The sequence below is a fragment of the Pituophis catenifer genome, unplaced genomic scaffold, assembly GCF_029215685.1.
Source record: "Pituophis catenifer annectens isolate HBS135680 unplaced genomic scaffold, rPitCat1.0.hap2 SCAF_13, whole genome shotgun sequence".
Taxonomy (NCBI): Eukaryota; Metazoa; Chordata; class Lepidosauria; order Squamata; family Colubridae; genus Pituophis; species Pituophis catenifer.
In genome coordinates this window covers 182868-198316 of record NW_027256893.1, presented here as the reverse complement: position 1 = coordinate 198316, position 15449 = coordinate 182868, and the positions used below count along the sequence as shown (strand labels likewise).

Below are 15449 nucleotides of genomic sequence, written 5' to 3'. Positions count from 1 at the left end.
CAACTCATTTTTTTAATGATACACAAGCCCACAAAACCTGTAAGTCTTTGACTTACAACCATTCATTCAGTGATCATTCGAAGTTACAATGGCACTGAAAAAACTGACTTATGACTGGAGTATCTTATTACTTATTACCACAGAGTATCCCCAGGATCACATAATCGAAATTCAGGCGCTTGGCAACTAGCATGTATTTATGACAGCTGCACTATCCCAGGGTCATGGGATCACCAGCTGGCTTCTGACAAGTAAGGCAATGTGGGAAGTCAGAATTGCTTAATGACTGCATGATTCACTTAACAATTAGTGTTTTGCTTAACAACTAGGGGAAAAAAGGTCGTAAAATGGGACAAAACTCATTTAACAACTACCTTGCTTAGTAATGAAAATTTTGGGCTCAGCTGTGGCCATAAGCCAAAGACTACCTGTAGTAGATTGATTCTGTCCTGAATAGATACGATTCTCCTTCTGTTTTCTAAAAAGACATCCGCAACATTTATGTTTTTATCCAGATTTATATTTTCACAGGGATAGCTGGTTCTACTCTCCACTGCCTTGGTCAGAACACTCTTGGAGTACCATGCCCAGTTCTGATGGGCACAATACAAGGAGGACAATGAGCAACTGGAAAGAGTACAGGTAGTCATCGACTTACAACAGTTTGTTTAGTGACCGTTCAAAGTTACAACAGCACTGAAAAGTGACTGATGACCATTTTTCACGCTTACCACTGTTGCAGCATCCCCATGGTCATGTGACCAATATTTAGACACTTGGCAACTGACTCACATTTATAACAGTTGCAGGGTTCCGGGATGATATGATCACTTTTTGAGACCTTCTGACAAGCAAAGCCAATGGGGAAACTATATTCACTTAACAACCATGTTACTAATTTAACAACTGCAGTGATTTACTTAACTATGGCAAGAAAGATTGAAAATGGGGCAAAACTCACTTAACAACTGTCTTGCTTAGCAGTAAAAGTTTGGATTCAATTGTGGTCGTAAATCAAGGACTACCTGTATAGAGAAGACTAAGACGATGAGAGACTTGAAAGCTTAATCCTATGTAGTACATTTAACTGGGTACATTTAGGCCAGGGGTGTCAAACTGATGGCGTCACGTGACATATCACAACTTTTTCCCCCCTTCACTAAACCGGGCGTGTGCAGTATCAGGCCACAAGTTTGACAGCCCTGATTTAGGCCAAAGAACAAAAGGGAAAGGGGTGCCGAAACGATATTTTAATGCTTTAAAGGACTATCACAGGAAAGGAAATATGGATTAGTTTCCTGAGAATAGGATGTCAGCCCTTTATGGAAGGCATTTGAAAAAAACAGACACTGTGGGGATTCTAGGAATGCTATTTTATGGTTAGAGGGTACACTAACAGAATCTTGAAAGCCTTCCCAATTTGTGCTCCATTTCTTCTTACACTAAACAATATCGAGGCAGGATTATTTTGAGTATCTTTCTCATGTTTGCTTCAGTCTCTGGACTGACCCAATAATTCCCAGGTCCCCTATTAAGACCATCCTCTCTGCTCATAACTTCAAGGTAAAGCTTTGCAGCTTATCCTGTAGCCACCATGGAAATTTGGCCAAGCACAGCCTAAGGCAGAAGAAAACAACTAGTTTTCCAGCTTTCTTGCTAGGAAATCCTCCAATGGGAGTTCTTAAGACTGCAGAACAGGTAGGAAGCCCAGTCTGTCCTGATTCATCAGATAGGGACTTTGTAGGGACATATCCTTATCATCTTTTTTAGAGGTACTTGCACTCCAAATCCCACTATGTTTATGGAGACCCAGCAACTATTTTCTCCACAAAAGAGTGATCACCGGAGTTTATGCACATACCTTCTGTAGCAATCCAAGGGCTGCAATAGCATCTCGAGAATTACGAGCCACAACGACAGCCTCCAAAAGGCTCCGCAGAGCTTGTGTCTGGGGATTCATGGCCAGAGTGTGGGGAACAGACTGCAGGTGCTGCTCCAGCTCTGCCATGCATTTATCATAGATCTGTGCCACATCATCAGTTGCCCAGGCTTGCTATATTGGGATGAAGCAAAGATGCAGTCAGATCCCTGAGGAATGATCATTTTAAATATTTGCTTTTAAAAAATGCCTTTAGATTAGTTTTCATCAGGAACATTACTATCAGCATCTTCAAAAATATTGTTGTTCAAATGGACACTGCTGATCTTCAAAGCCCCTTTCAACTTTTACATTCAATGATTCTATGAAATGGATAAACATTAAGCCTTTAATAGATCATAGTAGATTTTTAAATTTTCCTCTACTGTAGTATGTAACTTTTGAAGAATAGCACTATTCTTCAAAAGTGTTCCTCAGAAGCCACTGGATAAGACCCTGAATGTCCTTTTCTGACTCGAGTGGACAGCTACCTTCATAGGCTGGGCCAGGATTCCTGTTGGTTGACTTGAATCATTTGTTGGGAGGAAACCAGGAACATTCCGTGCAAATTCTTCATATACAGCTAGCTGCTTTGGGTCCACACCACCAACCTTAAAAAACAAATAATGAATGTCAGTAACATATTTCCACAGCTATATTGAGAGTGGATTCCTCAATTACTCTTGCTTGCAACTAATTCAGAAAAAGAGACTACAGTTACTGCAGAATCTACTGAGTAAAGATAGTCAACTAAAATTTATCAGTTTAAGAGCAGATCTTTCTAGTTTACACGTTTGCCACACAAATGCTATGGCACTCAGCAATTGCATTTAGCGTGATTCTACTATGACAAATGATATGGTGAATAACAGCTTCCCAGCAGCACCAGGGAATGCAGATGGTGAAGAGGCTGCTGGGACTTGTATTTCAGCAATTGCAGGAGAGCTACCCAGCCCCCACAGTAGTTGAAAGAACAACGCTCCAATAGATATGCACAACTTTTGCTTCATGGGAGTTAAAAGCAAAAACATACACCAACTTTCAAACACAACTTCTTCACAATCAACTTCTTCACAAGGTCCACAGAGGAAGAGAAAGCAAAAGATACACAGCATCAGTGGAGGCCTGCAGTTCCTGTTATTGCTAGAAATTTAGCTCTGTATTACATGTACACGGTACACATCACTCACCAAGCTCAATGTGCCTGATGACAAAACCAATTTCCAGGTCTTAGGCAACTAGCAGAAGAGCAGGCAAGAAAGGGATTCCACCTGGTTGGCTTTCCACAAGCTATTAAAAACAGAATTATTCCAAAGAGTATTTGGAGTATAAAGTAACTCCTCTGGTTTTGGTTCTATGTTTTGCTATTGTTAGCTGCAAAGTCGTATCCAACCCATCACGACCCCATGGACAACATTCCTCCAGGCTTCTCTGTCCTCTACCATCCTCTGGAGTCCCGATATAGTCAGCAGGTGCCATCGCTGACTATTGGGGGTGAATCTTTGCCCCCCACAGAGAGGGCTCGCAATCTGGGTGTCCTCCTGGATGCACAGCTATCTTTAGAAGAGCATATGACGGCCGTGGCCAGGGGGACCTTTTATCAGGTTTGCCTGATTCGCCAGTTGCAGCCCTTTCTGGACTGGGACGCCTTGCACACGGTCACTCACGCCATTGTCACCTCCCGGCTAGACTATTGTAATGCTCTCTACATGGGCTCCCCTTGAAGAGCGCTCGGAGGCTCCAACTGGTCTAGAATGCGGCCGCGCGGGGTGGTTATGGGCGCAACTCGTGCCCGCGTGACTCCCCTCCTGCGCGAGCTGCACTGGCTCTCAGTGGTCTTCTGGGTGCGATTCAAGGTGTTGGTCATCACCTTTAAAGCGCTCCATGACACAGGACCCGGGTACCTTCGAGACCGACTTCTGCCACCAATAGCCTCCCACCGGCCAGTTCGCTCCCACAGAGAGGGTCTCCTTAGGGTGCCATCAGCCAAGTTATGTCGGCTGGCGACACCCAGGGGGAGGGCCTTCTCTGTGGGAGCCCCAGCCCTGTGGAATGAACTGCCCCCGGAAATACGTAAGATCTCCGACCTCCGGCTGTTTTGCTGCGCACTGAAGACCCTGTTGTTCCGCCAGGCCGGGCTATCAACATAATAATTTTAAATTGGGGTATTTTAAATTTTCGGGGTTTTAAACCGGGCCAAATCTATTTAATTATTTTAATTTTTAATCATTGTTTTGTCTTGTGTTTTTAAATTGGCTGTACACCGCCCTGAGTCCTTCGGGAGAAGGGCGGTATAGAAATAAAATCATCATCATCATCATCATCATCATCATTATTATTATTATTATTATTATTGTTGTTGTTGTTGTTGTTATTGTTATTAAACTCACGCCAACTGCTTCAGTGACTCCATCCAGCCACCTCGTACTCTGTCGTCCCCTTCTTCTTTTACCCTCAATAGTTCCCAGGATTAGGCTCTTCTCCAGGGAGTCCTTCCTTCTCATTAGGTGGCCAAAGTATTTGACTTTCATCTTCAGGACCAGGCCTTCTAAACAGCAGTTAGGGTTGATCTCCTCTAGGACTGCATTTGATCGCCTTGCAGTCCAAGGGACTTGCAGGAGTCTTCTCCAGCACCATAGTTCAAAGGCCTCAATTCTTTGGCGCTCAACCTTTCTTATGGTCCAACTTTCACAGCCATACATTGCAACTGGGAAAACCATAGCCTTGACTATACACTTTTGTTGGCAGGGTGATGTCTCTGCTTTTTTAATATGCTGTCTAAATTTGCCATAACTTTCCTCTCCAGGAGCAAGCGTCTTTTAATTTCTTGGTTGCAGTCCCCATCTGCGGTGATCTTGGAGCCCAGGAATATAAAATCTGTCACTACCTCCATTTCTTCCCCATCTATTTGCCAGGAACTGAGAGGGCCGGATGCCATGATCTTAATTTTCTTAATGTTGAGTTTCAAGCCAACTTTTGCACTCTCCTTCTTCACCCACATCAAGAAGTTCTTTAGTTCCTCTTCACTTTCTGCTATTAAAGTGGTATGATCTGCATATTTGAGGTTGTTGATATTTCTCCTGGCAATCTTAATTCCAACTTTTGAACAATTGATTCATTATATGTTAACTACTAGTTACTGTATCTGTTTTATATGTGCATAATGAATGTTTAATGTATTGCTCTGTATGGTATCTTCATTTGTACTTGTTAAACTTATTACAAATGTTTTATCATGTTTATTATCGCATACATTATCAAGAGTCTCTTGATTGTTCCAGAAAGAACTTGAATATTTTTTTTTTAAAAAAAGTTATGTCCTATTTGGAACAAGGCAGAGAATCAGATTCTGCTAGAGACGTTGATGAATCAAGATGTCTAAAGGAAAAGTTACTGAATCTATAAGGCCCATGTTTGAATGGACACTGTGGTAAAGACAACATGCTTACTAAAGATAACATACTTTCTAACAGTATGCTGATATCAAAATTTCTCTCTTTGCTGTAAGTCTCTGCTGTAAGAGGGCAAGAGCCACAATCATAAAATGGCTCTACTGAACAAAGAAACGCTCAGCTCCTTTCTGACCAAGGAAATGCCCTTTTCCATGAGAGTGAAGACTACTAGATACATCATGGTCCAAGCAAACTCTCCTCAGAGTGCTTCCGGCAGCTGAGCAGATTTTAAGGGCCATGGAGTCACAGAAGAACCTTCGCAGCCAGGACCAGGGTTGGAGGAACAGAGCCTGCTGAGTGTTGGGGCCAAATCCAACTTGGCCAACAGTCTCCATAGGAGAAGAAAATGAAGACACATTTGGATAATTTTCCAAATGGATAATTTTCCTCTGTCCCCTTCACTCCACTCTTCAAATCTCAGGCCCTACATCTTGGCACTGAGGAAGCCACCATCATCGGAGCTGCTAGGTTCAGAGGGCATCCCAACTATATTGCTATCCCTGAGCTCTCCACACTCTGCTTGCTTTGGAAATATCATGAAAATCTGTGAGAGGAGATTGGCCCTCAGAAATGATCCTGAAGTCCAAACCGACATTTTCAGATACCCTAAACAGCAGCAGCCTAGGACATACCAGAACTGCGGCAGGCAATTGCCCACTGCAGAAGTCACCCTGACAGAGACACAGGGCAAAGCAAGGCCAGGATGGCACTTCTGCCAGCGTGGAAACAGAACATACAGTTGTGCTCATAAGTACCCTGGCAGAATTTATGATTTCTTGGCCATTTTTCAGGGAATATGAATGATAACACGAAAACCTTTCTTTCATTCATGGTTAGTGTTTGGCTGAAGCCATTTATTATCAATCAACTGTGTTTACTCTTTTTCAATCATAATGACAACAGAAACGACCCAAATGACCCTGATCAAAAGTTTACATACCCTGGTGATTGTGGCCTGATAACATGCACATAGGTTGACACAAAGGGGTGTGAATCAGGGGTGAAATGCTCCCGGTTTGGAAAGGCTCGAGTGAGTAGGTAGCGGAGATTGAGGCTAGTTCGCCGAACCGGGAGCAATGGCTGGCTGGCCACGCCCCCAAACTGGTCCACGGCCTGCAGTCCTGCCATGCTTGCCTGCCTTTCATGCTGCCTTCCTGGCGTCCATGACCAGCTTGTGAAGGCAGGCAAGCAAAAGTCCACATGGAAGGCAGGCAAGCATGGCAGGGCTGCGGGGAAGGAGCTAGCAGCTTACTGCCTCCCCCACCCACTCAAGCAGTGGCTTCCCTGCTCAGCCCCGACAAGCTATGCATCCATAGCAATGGGGTTGTTTTGTTCACCGCAGTGGTGCTTCGGGAAGGCAGGTGGACATATCCATTATAGTTGTCAGCTGCAGACGTCCGCCTGCCCTCCTGAAGTACCACCTCGGTGAACAAAACAACTCCATTGTTGTTTTGGGGTTGTTTTGCAGAAGGGGCTGCGCCTCCTTCTGCAACCAAACGCGCCAAGCAATGGGCTGTGCATGGGGCGCTTGGAGAGGGATCAAGCAAGACAGCTCTCCAACCTCTGTTTTGTGTGTGTGTGTGTGTGTGTGTGTGTGTGTGTGTGTGTGTGTGAGGGTGCGATCTGAAGCCGAGGCACCCAAACTTCTGGCAGTGGCACGGGCAGCTTCTGAGCAGCCCTGAGTCAGCCAGTTCCACCTGACCTACTCCCTGAGTCTCGCGGTTCTCCTCACCCCCCACACCCCACTCAAGCAGCGGCAGGCTCTGCGGGACAACAGGACCTCTCATTTTTCCCACAGCACGGCGTACGCTTGCTACCTCTGCTTGTCTGCTTGCAAGCAATGATCTTCTCTGCTTCTCTCGGGATGCTGGTGCGGGCACCCTGGATGCATAGCTTGTTGGGGCTGAGCAGGGAAGTCGCTGTTTGAGTGGGGTGGGGGTGGGGGCAACGAGAACGGTGAGACTCAGGGAGTAGATCAGGTGGAGCTGGCTGCTCAGAAGCTGCCCCCGCCGCTGCCAGAAGTTTGGGTGCCTCGGATTCAGATCGCTCCCTCCCTCTCTCCCAAACACACCCACGCACCCAAACAGAGGTTAGAAAGCTGTCTTGCTCACTCGCTCTCCAAGCACATGGGACGTACGTGGACATTCCAACATGGCAATGATCCTAAACACAAGGCCACGTCGACCTGTCATTGGCTACAGCAGAATAAAGTGAAGGTTCTGGAGTGGCCATCTCAGTCTCCTGACCTCAATATCATTGAGCCACTCTGGGGAGATCTCAAACGTGCAGATCATGTAAGAACCAAGAATTTACAGGACCTGGAGGCTTTTTGCCAGGAAGAATGGGCAGCTTTACCATCTGAGAAGATAAAGAGCCTCATCCACATATATCATAAAAGACTTCAAGCTGTCATTGATGTTAAAGGGAACAAAACACGGTATTAAGAACTGGGGTATGTAAACTTGTGATCAGGGTCATTTGGGTAGTTTCCGTTGTCATTATGATTGAAAAAGAGTAAAGTTGATTGATAATAAATGGCTTCAGCCAAACACTAACCATGAGTGAAAGAAAGGTTTTCATGTTAAAAGTCATATTCTCTGAAAAATGGCCAGGAAACCATAAATTCTGCCAGGGTATGTAAACTTATGAGCACAACTGTAAATTCTGTCAGGCTGATATTTCTCTATTTTTCATTTTGTTTTTTGTTATATTGTGACTGAAGATTTGATTTGGACTCAAGTGGTGCGTAAAGAATACATAGTGCTTGGAACAGTTAATAAGTAAAATCAATATCAAACTGCTGTGGGATAGGTGGCTGTATAATTAATTTAAATAAATACAAAAATTTAAAGTAATGAAATAAAACAAGAAAAAACAGTAAGAAAAACATTATCTAAAATCAAGCAGTACATTATTTAAAACAACTGAGAAGACAAAATGGCTGGAGAAGGATATCTTCCTCAATGCAAAGTTCCTTTTTTTTTAATTTGATTTTTATTATAACATATAGTGATACATTCAATACATTTTTGATTCATTGGTGCAATTATATACATATATACATCTACATGCATTATTACTTGTCTTTTATTTGATATTGTTTCTTAAAGCTAAATTTAATTTCAAAACACTTAAAGATAATAGTGCTCAAATCTCTAAGACTAAATGTAATACTGTTCATATGGATTTTGTTGATTAATATTTAATCTCTGTACTCTATTTCCTTCTTTATTTCTTTTCCCCATCCATTCGTACCACATGTCCCACACACTATAAAATTCCGAATCTTCTCTGTCATTAATTTCTGAAGTCAGTTTGTTCATTTCGGCGCACTCCAGTATTTTCCCAATAACATGTTCTTGAGGTGGTATTTGTTTTTCTTTCCAATACTGGGCAAAGGAAATTCTAGCGGCTGTCAGAATATGTATAATTAAGTACTTTTTCTTTTTTGCATATTCAATTTTCAAAATTCCCAGGAGAAAGGCTTTTGGTTCGAAATCAAAATTTTCTTTTATTATTTCTCTAATCCACATCCATATCATCCTCCAGAATTTTTGTGCCTGATTACAAGTCCACCAGCAGTGATAGAAAGCATCCTGCTGATGGTAACATTTCCAACATTTAGGGCTCGAATTGGGGTAGATCTTCGCTATCCTAGCTGGGGCCATATGCCATCTATAAAACAGCTTGTATTGGTTTTCCTTGTAAGCCGTCGCCTTTGTCATTTTAAGATTATTATTCCATATTGAATCCCGTTTGTTCAGATTTATACTCTGTCTGATATTTTTGGCCCATGCTAACATCGGGTCTTTAACTACTTCCTCTGCCATATCGTACTCCAATAAGTAATTATATAATTTAGCTAGAATTTTGTCATCCGTACCCATCCATATCTTGTCAAATCCATTTATTCTCGTCTCAATGCCAAATTCCTCCTTATCATTTTTATATCTGGATTTAATTTGGTTATATGGCCGCCAGTCTATAGAAGTAACTTGTTCCATCAATTCTTCCCTTGTTTTAAGATTCCCTCCCCCATCTAATAATTCATTGTATCTGACCGTTTTACCCATTTCTAATACATTTGGATATATTATCCATGGTGGAAAGCCATCTCGGAATTTTCCTATAGTGCTTCTGTCTCATCTCTTCCCATATTTGTATCAAGATCTCCCTTATTTTATGCCAATGGAAATAAGTTTTCATCTTCTTCCCAGTATCCCAGAGATATGCATGCCAACCCTTCTGGAGATCATGCCCTTCTAAAGTTAACAGTCTTTTATTTCTCAGGGTTGCCCAATCTTTCAGCCATACTAGGTTTGCAGCTTTTTGATATAACTCCCATTTAGGTAATCCGAAACCCCCTCTTTCCTTCTTGTCCTGTAAATTCCTAATTGCTATTCTTGGTTTCTTTCCCTCCCAAATAAATTTTCTGATGATGCTATTGAGCTCCAAAAAAATTTTTTTATCTAATTTAACAGGGACCGTTTGGAATAGATACAATAACTTGGGTAATATGCTCATTTTTATTGCCGCAATTCTACCTAATAATGATATATGTAGTCTTCCCCACTTTTCTAGATCCTGTTTAATATTTCTAATCAATGGTAAATAATTATCCTCTCTGAGGGCCGAGCACCTTGATGAAATCCACACCCCAAGGTATTCTTGGCGGTTTGGATCTCCATTGATTCTTCCAGTGCTTTTTTTCTTACCTCTGTCATATTTTTTGTTAATAATTTAGTTTTGGATTTATGTAAGGCCTGCTACCTCTCCATAATTGCCCAATTCTTCCAAAATTTTAGTGCCTGATTCTAATGGTTCTTCCATGTTTAATACCACATCATCTGCGAATGCCTGTGTCTTATATATCTCTTTTCTGATTGTTAAACCCTTTATTTCATTATTGTTCCTAATCTTTCTCAAAAGTACTTCTAGTGCTAAAATAAATAAAAGTGGGAATAGAGGGCACCCTTGTCGGACCCCTTTTCTAATTTGGAAAGCCTTAGTTAATTCTCCATTCAGTAATATGTTAGCCTTTTGTTTTTGATAGATTGTGGATATTGTATTGACAAAATCTGATCCGAATTCCATTTGGATAATTTGTTGTTTCATAAATTGTCAATTAAGATTGTCGAATGCCTTTTGGGCGTCGACAAAGACCAATGCCATTTCTTTGTTCGGGTGTTCCTCATAGTATTCCAATATGTCTATTATCATCCTTGTATTATTCCTGATTTGCCTCCCAGGGAGGAATCCATTTTGATTACTGTGTATTAATTTATTCAAAATTATTTTTAGCTTTCCTGCTAAGATGCCCATATAAATTTTGTAGTCCGTATTCAGGAGGGAGATCGGTCTATAATTTTTAATTAATTTTGGGTCTTCTCCTTCTTTTTGGAGGAGAGTAATGACGACTATGGCGAGAGTAATCTGACTATGGCGGATGGGGGGGGGGAATCCACCAGGGTCAGAGCCGTGCCCGGCACAGGGTAACCATTTGGGGGGGGGTAACGATTTGGGGGGTTACCCTGTGCCCGGCACAGGGTAACGATTTGGGGGGCACTGGAGGAGGGATTGGGAAAGGGATGGGGGACGATATCTATGAGGGTTGTACCATCGGCATGGTAGATGGGAGGGGCAGATATGGCGGGAGCAGGGGACCATATCAGGTGTTGGGGGCTCGCACTCGCTGTCTGAGAGCAATTGCTTGCCCCAGTCCCCAAGGCTCCGCTCGGATACTAGGTGGCTTAGATACTCAGGATCTGGGCCTTCGGTTGATGCTGTGTAACGCCAGGTTCGTGGTCAATAAGGCCCCCCTCATTCAGGATCTTATTCAAGAGGGAGGAGCGGACCTGGCGGGTATTACGGAGACCTGGTTGGGCCCGGAGGGTGGCGTCCCTCTGGTTGAAATGTGCCCACCAGACTTCAGAGCATTCCATCAGCCGAGGGCCCAGGGGAGGGGCGGGGGGGGGTGGCGGTTATTATTAACGAGGATCTGGGTCCGAGGGAGACCACTGTGCCTCAGATAGCCGGATGTGAGTCCCTCCTTGTGAGGTGGGGCCGTGGGGTTCAGATGGGCTTGCTGCTTACGTACGTGGCTCCCTGCCGCGTGGCAACAGCCCTACCTGAGCTACTCGACGTGATAGCCACGGTGGCAGTAGAAACACCCAGGCTTTTAGTCATGGGTGATTTCAACTTGCCATCCGCTGGTGAAACGTCTGAGGTGGCTCAGGAGTTCATGGCTTCCATGACGGCCATGGACCTGACCCAGTTAGTTCATGGCCCTACTCACAGGGGAGGTCACACTCTGGACTTGATTTTTGTCTCTGGCCAGTGGTTGAGTGGTCTTGTTATAGGGGGCATTGACATGGAACCCTTGTCATGGACTGACCACTCACTCCTTCACCTAGATCTTCGAACCGTGACCCCTCGCCGCAGGGAGGCGGACCCAATTAGATGGATCTGCCCCAGGCGCCTGATGGATCCTGATAGGTTCCAGACGGAGCTTGGGCCATTTCCTGAGGATCTAGCACATGACTCGGCCGAGGACCTGGTAGCCGCCTGGGATCGGGCGGCTGGTGGGGCCTTGGATCGAGTCGTGCCTTTGTGGCCTCTGACCCGGTGCCGATCCCGTGCGGCTCCTTGGTTTACTGAGGAGCTGAGGGAAATGAAGCGCCGGAAAAGATGCCTGGAGAGTGGTTGGAGGGCCAGTCTCGCTGAATCTGATCGAACACTGGTAAGGTTGCATATTAAGGCCTACCTAGTGGCGATAAAGACGGCAAAGTTTAATTACTTTTCCGCCTCTATTGCATCATCAGGGAATCGTCCGGCCGCCCTGTTTAGGGTGACCCGCTCCCTGCTCCATCCGGGAGTACGGGAGGATCCCTTAGAAGGCAGGGCAGAGGATTTTGGACAATACCTGTATGACAAAATCGCTCAGATCCGGGGGGATTTGGACTCTGACTGGGTAGATCAGGGCAGGGTGACGAGGAACAGTCTTGAGAATGTTATCTGGGAGGAGTTTGATGCTGTGACTCCTGATGATGTGGACAGGATTTTGGGGAGACTTAGTGCGGCCACATGTTTACTGGACCCGTGTCCCTCCTGGTTGGTACTGGCTTCCCGGGAGGTTACACGAGGCTGGCTCCAGGGCGTTATTAATGCTTCGTTGAGTGAGGGTCACTTCCCCGCTGCCCTCAAAGAGGCGGTGGTGAGGCCTCTCCTCAAGAAGCCATCCCTGGATCCGGCAATATTGGCTAACTATCGTCCTGTCTCCAACCTTCGCTTTATTGCGAAGGTTGTTGAGAGTGTGGTCGCGCGACAGTTTCCACAATTCCTGGAGGAAACATCTTATCTAGATCCGTTCCAGTCGGGTTTCAGGTCTGGGCACAGCACGGAAACGGCATTGGTCACGTTGGTTGATGATCTCTGGAGGGCTCGGGACAGGGCTTGTTCCTCTGTTCTGGTCCTGTTAGATCTCTCAGTGGCTTTTGATACCATCGACCATGGTATCATGCTGCACCGGCTGGAAGAGTTGGGGATGGGAGGCACTGTGTTGCGGTGGTTCTCCTCCTTTCTCTCCGACCGGTCGCAGTTTGTGTTGGCAGGGGGGCAGAGGTCGACCTCGAGGCCTCTCATCTGTGGAGTGCCGCAGGGATCGGTCCTCTCACCCCTTCTGTTCAACATTTATGTGAAGCTGCTGGGTGAGATCATCCGTGGCTTTGGGGTGAGATACCACCAGTACGCTGATGACACCCAGCTGTACATCTCCACCCCAGGCCACCCCAACGATGCCCTTGAAGTGATGTCCCAGTGCCTGGAGGCTGTGCGGATCTGGATGGGGAGGAACAGGCTCAAACTCAACCCTTCCAAGACTGAGTGGCTGTGGCTCCCGGCATCCCGATATAGTCAGTTGACTCCATCACTGACTATTGGGGGCAAGTCTTTGGCCCCCACTGAAAGGGCTCGCAATCTGGGAGACCTCCTGGATAGGCAGCTGTCTTTGGAGGAACATCTGACGGCTGTTACCAGGGGGACCTTCTGTCAGGTTCGCCTGATTCGCCAGTTGCGGCCCTTTCTCGATCGGGATTCCTTGTGCACAGTCACTCACGCCCTTGTCACCTCTCGCCTTGACTACTGCAATGCTCTCTACATGGGGCTCCCCTTGAAGAGCACCCGGAGGCTCCAACTGGTCCAGAACGCAGCAGCGCGGGTAGTGATGGCAGCAACATGGCGCTCCCATGTAACACCGCTCCTGCGCGAGCTGCACTGGCTCCCGGTGGTCTTCCGGGTGCGCTTCAAGGTGTTGGTTATCACCTTTAAAGCGCTCCATGGCATAGGGCCTAGCTATCTGCGAGACCGCCTGCTGCTACCGACGACCCCCCATCGACCCGTGCGCTCCCACAGAGAGGGCCTTCTCAGGGTGCCATCAGCCAAACAATGTAGGCTGGTGGCCCCCAGGGGGAGGGCCTTCTCTGTGGGGGCTCCTACCCTCTGGAATCAGTTGCTCCCTGAGATAAGGAGAATCCATGACCTCAATGCCTTCCGTCGTGCCCTTAAAACCCATATTTTCCAGCAAGCCGGGCTGGCTTAAGAAGAAATTTTTAAATTCTTTTAATCAGTTTGTGACTTCTTAACTTTCGGGCCAAATTTATATATATTTTTAACTGTTTTTAATATTTGTATTCTATGTTCTTATCTTGGCTGTACACCGCCCTGAGTCCTCAGGGAGAAGGGCGGTATATAAATTGGAAATTAAATTAAATTAAATTAAATTAAATTAAATTAAATAATTAAATTAAATTAAATTAAATTAAATTAAATTAAATTAAATTAAATTAAATATACGCCTCTCTCCATGATTCTGGAATTTTGGATTCTGTTAGGGCCTCATTATAAATTTCTAACAGCTTTGGTAATAAAAATTTCCTCCAAATCCGAATTTTTATAGAATTCCCCTGGAAGTCCATCTGGGCCTGGGGATTTGTTCTTTTTAAGTTTTGATATTACCGTCCTTAATTCTGTCATCGTTATTTCTTTATTAAGTATTTCTTTATCCTCTTCCCCAATCTTTGGGAGACTTTCTTTTGACAAGTATTGGACCACCTTTTCATTGGGAATTTGTTCTTCTGCATACAGAGCCGCATAATACTCTCGGGCAATCTCCAATTTATCTTCCTGTTTATTGTTAAGGTGGCCTTCTGGGTCTTCCAATTGATGAATTATGCCTTTCTCTTTTTCTTTTTTTAACCTGTAGAACAGCCACCTGCCCGGTTTGTTTGCATTTTCAAAATAATATTGTTTGGTTCGTTTCATTTTGTACGCCAATTCCTCTTGATCGATAATATTTAATTTGTGCCGTATAACCATCCAATTTTCTTTAACAACCTTATTATCTGGTTTTTGTTGTAGTTCCCTCTCAGCTTTCCCTAATTCTTCTATCAGTGCCTTCTGCCTCTCTCTTCTTTCCTTATTCCTATGTGCACTATACGATATTGCTAGTCCTCTTATGTACGCTTTCATTGTATCCCATGATACCTCGAGATGTTACTATCTTTTCATTTACTTCAAAAAATAGATTTAATTCTTTTTTTACTTTCTCAACATTTTGCTTGTCCTTTAGAAATTGATTATTTAATCTCCATCTTGTATTTCTTCTCTTGTGCGTACATTCCCATTTAATCTCTAATGGATTATGGTCTGCCCAAATGTTGGGCATAATTTCTGTTGACTTAATATCCAACCCTATATCTCTGCTTACCCACATCATATCAATCCTGGACCAAGATTTTTTAGGATTAGAATAATATGTATACTGCCTCTTATGTGGGTGCAGAACCCACCAAATATCCACTAGATTGAGTTCTTCTACCATATCAAAAAAATGGTTTTGGTAAATTTTTCCTCTTTTTCTTTTTACCTTTGGTCCCCTTATAGTCTCTATTCGAATCTATTACCCCATTAAAATCACCAATTATGCAAATCTTGCTCTTATCCATCATGCTTAATCTCTCTCCTAATTTTTTATAAAAGTCTCCTAAGTTTTCATTCGGAGCATAAATTGCTGTTAATAAAAT

At 44.3% G+C, this 15449-nt stretch overlaps 1 protein-coding gene across 4 annotated transcripts in view; it reads right to left on the bottom strand.

Annotated features, from left to right (window-relative positions):
• The window catches only part of CNOT1 (CCR4-NOT transcription complex subunit 1), a 161666-nt gene that overhangs the window by 27616 nt on the left and 118601 nt on the right, over positions 1 to 15449 (bottom strand). For all 4 annotated transcript variants that reach the window (XM_070953113.1, XM_070953115.1, XM_070953114.1 and 1 more), the window contains exons 34-35: positions 2410 to 2529; positions 1862 to 2053 (exon numbers count right to left, since the gene is read on the bottom strand). In XM_070953113.1, the coding sequence (XP_070809214.1) occupies positions 1862 to 2053; positions 2410 to 2529 (312 nt within the window). The remainder of the gene's footprint in view (positions 1 to 1861; positions 2054 to 2409; positions 2530 to 15449) is intronic.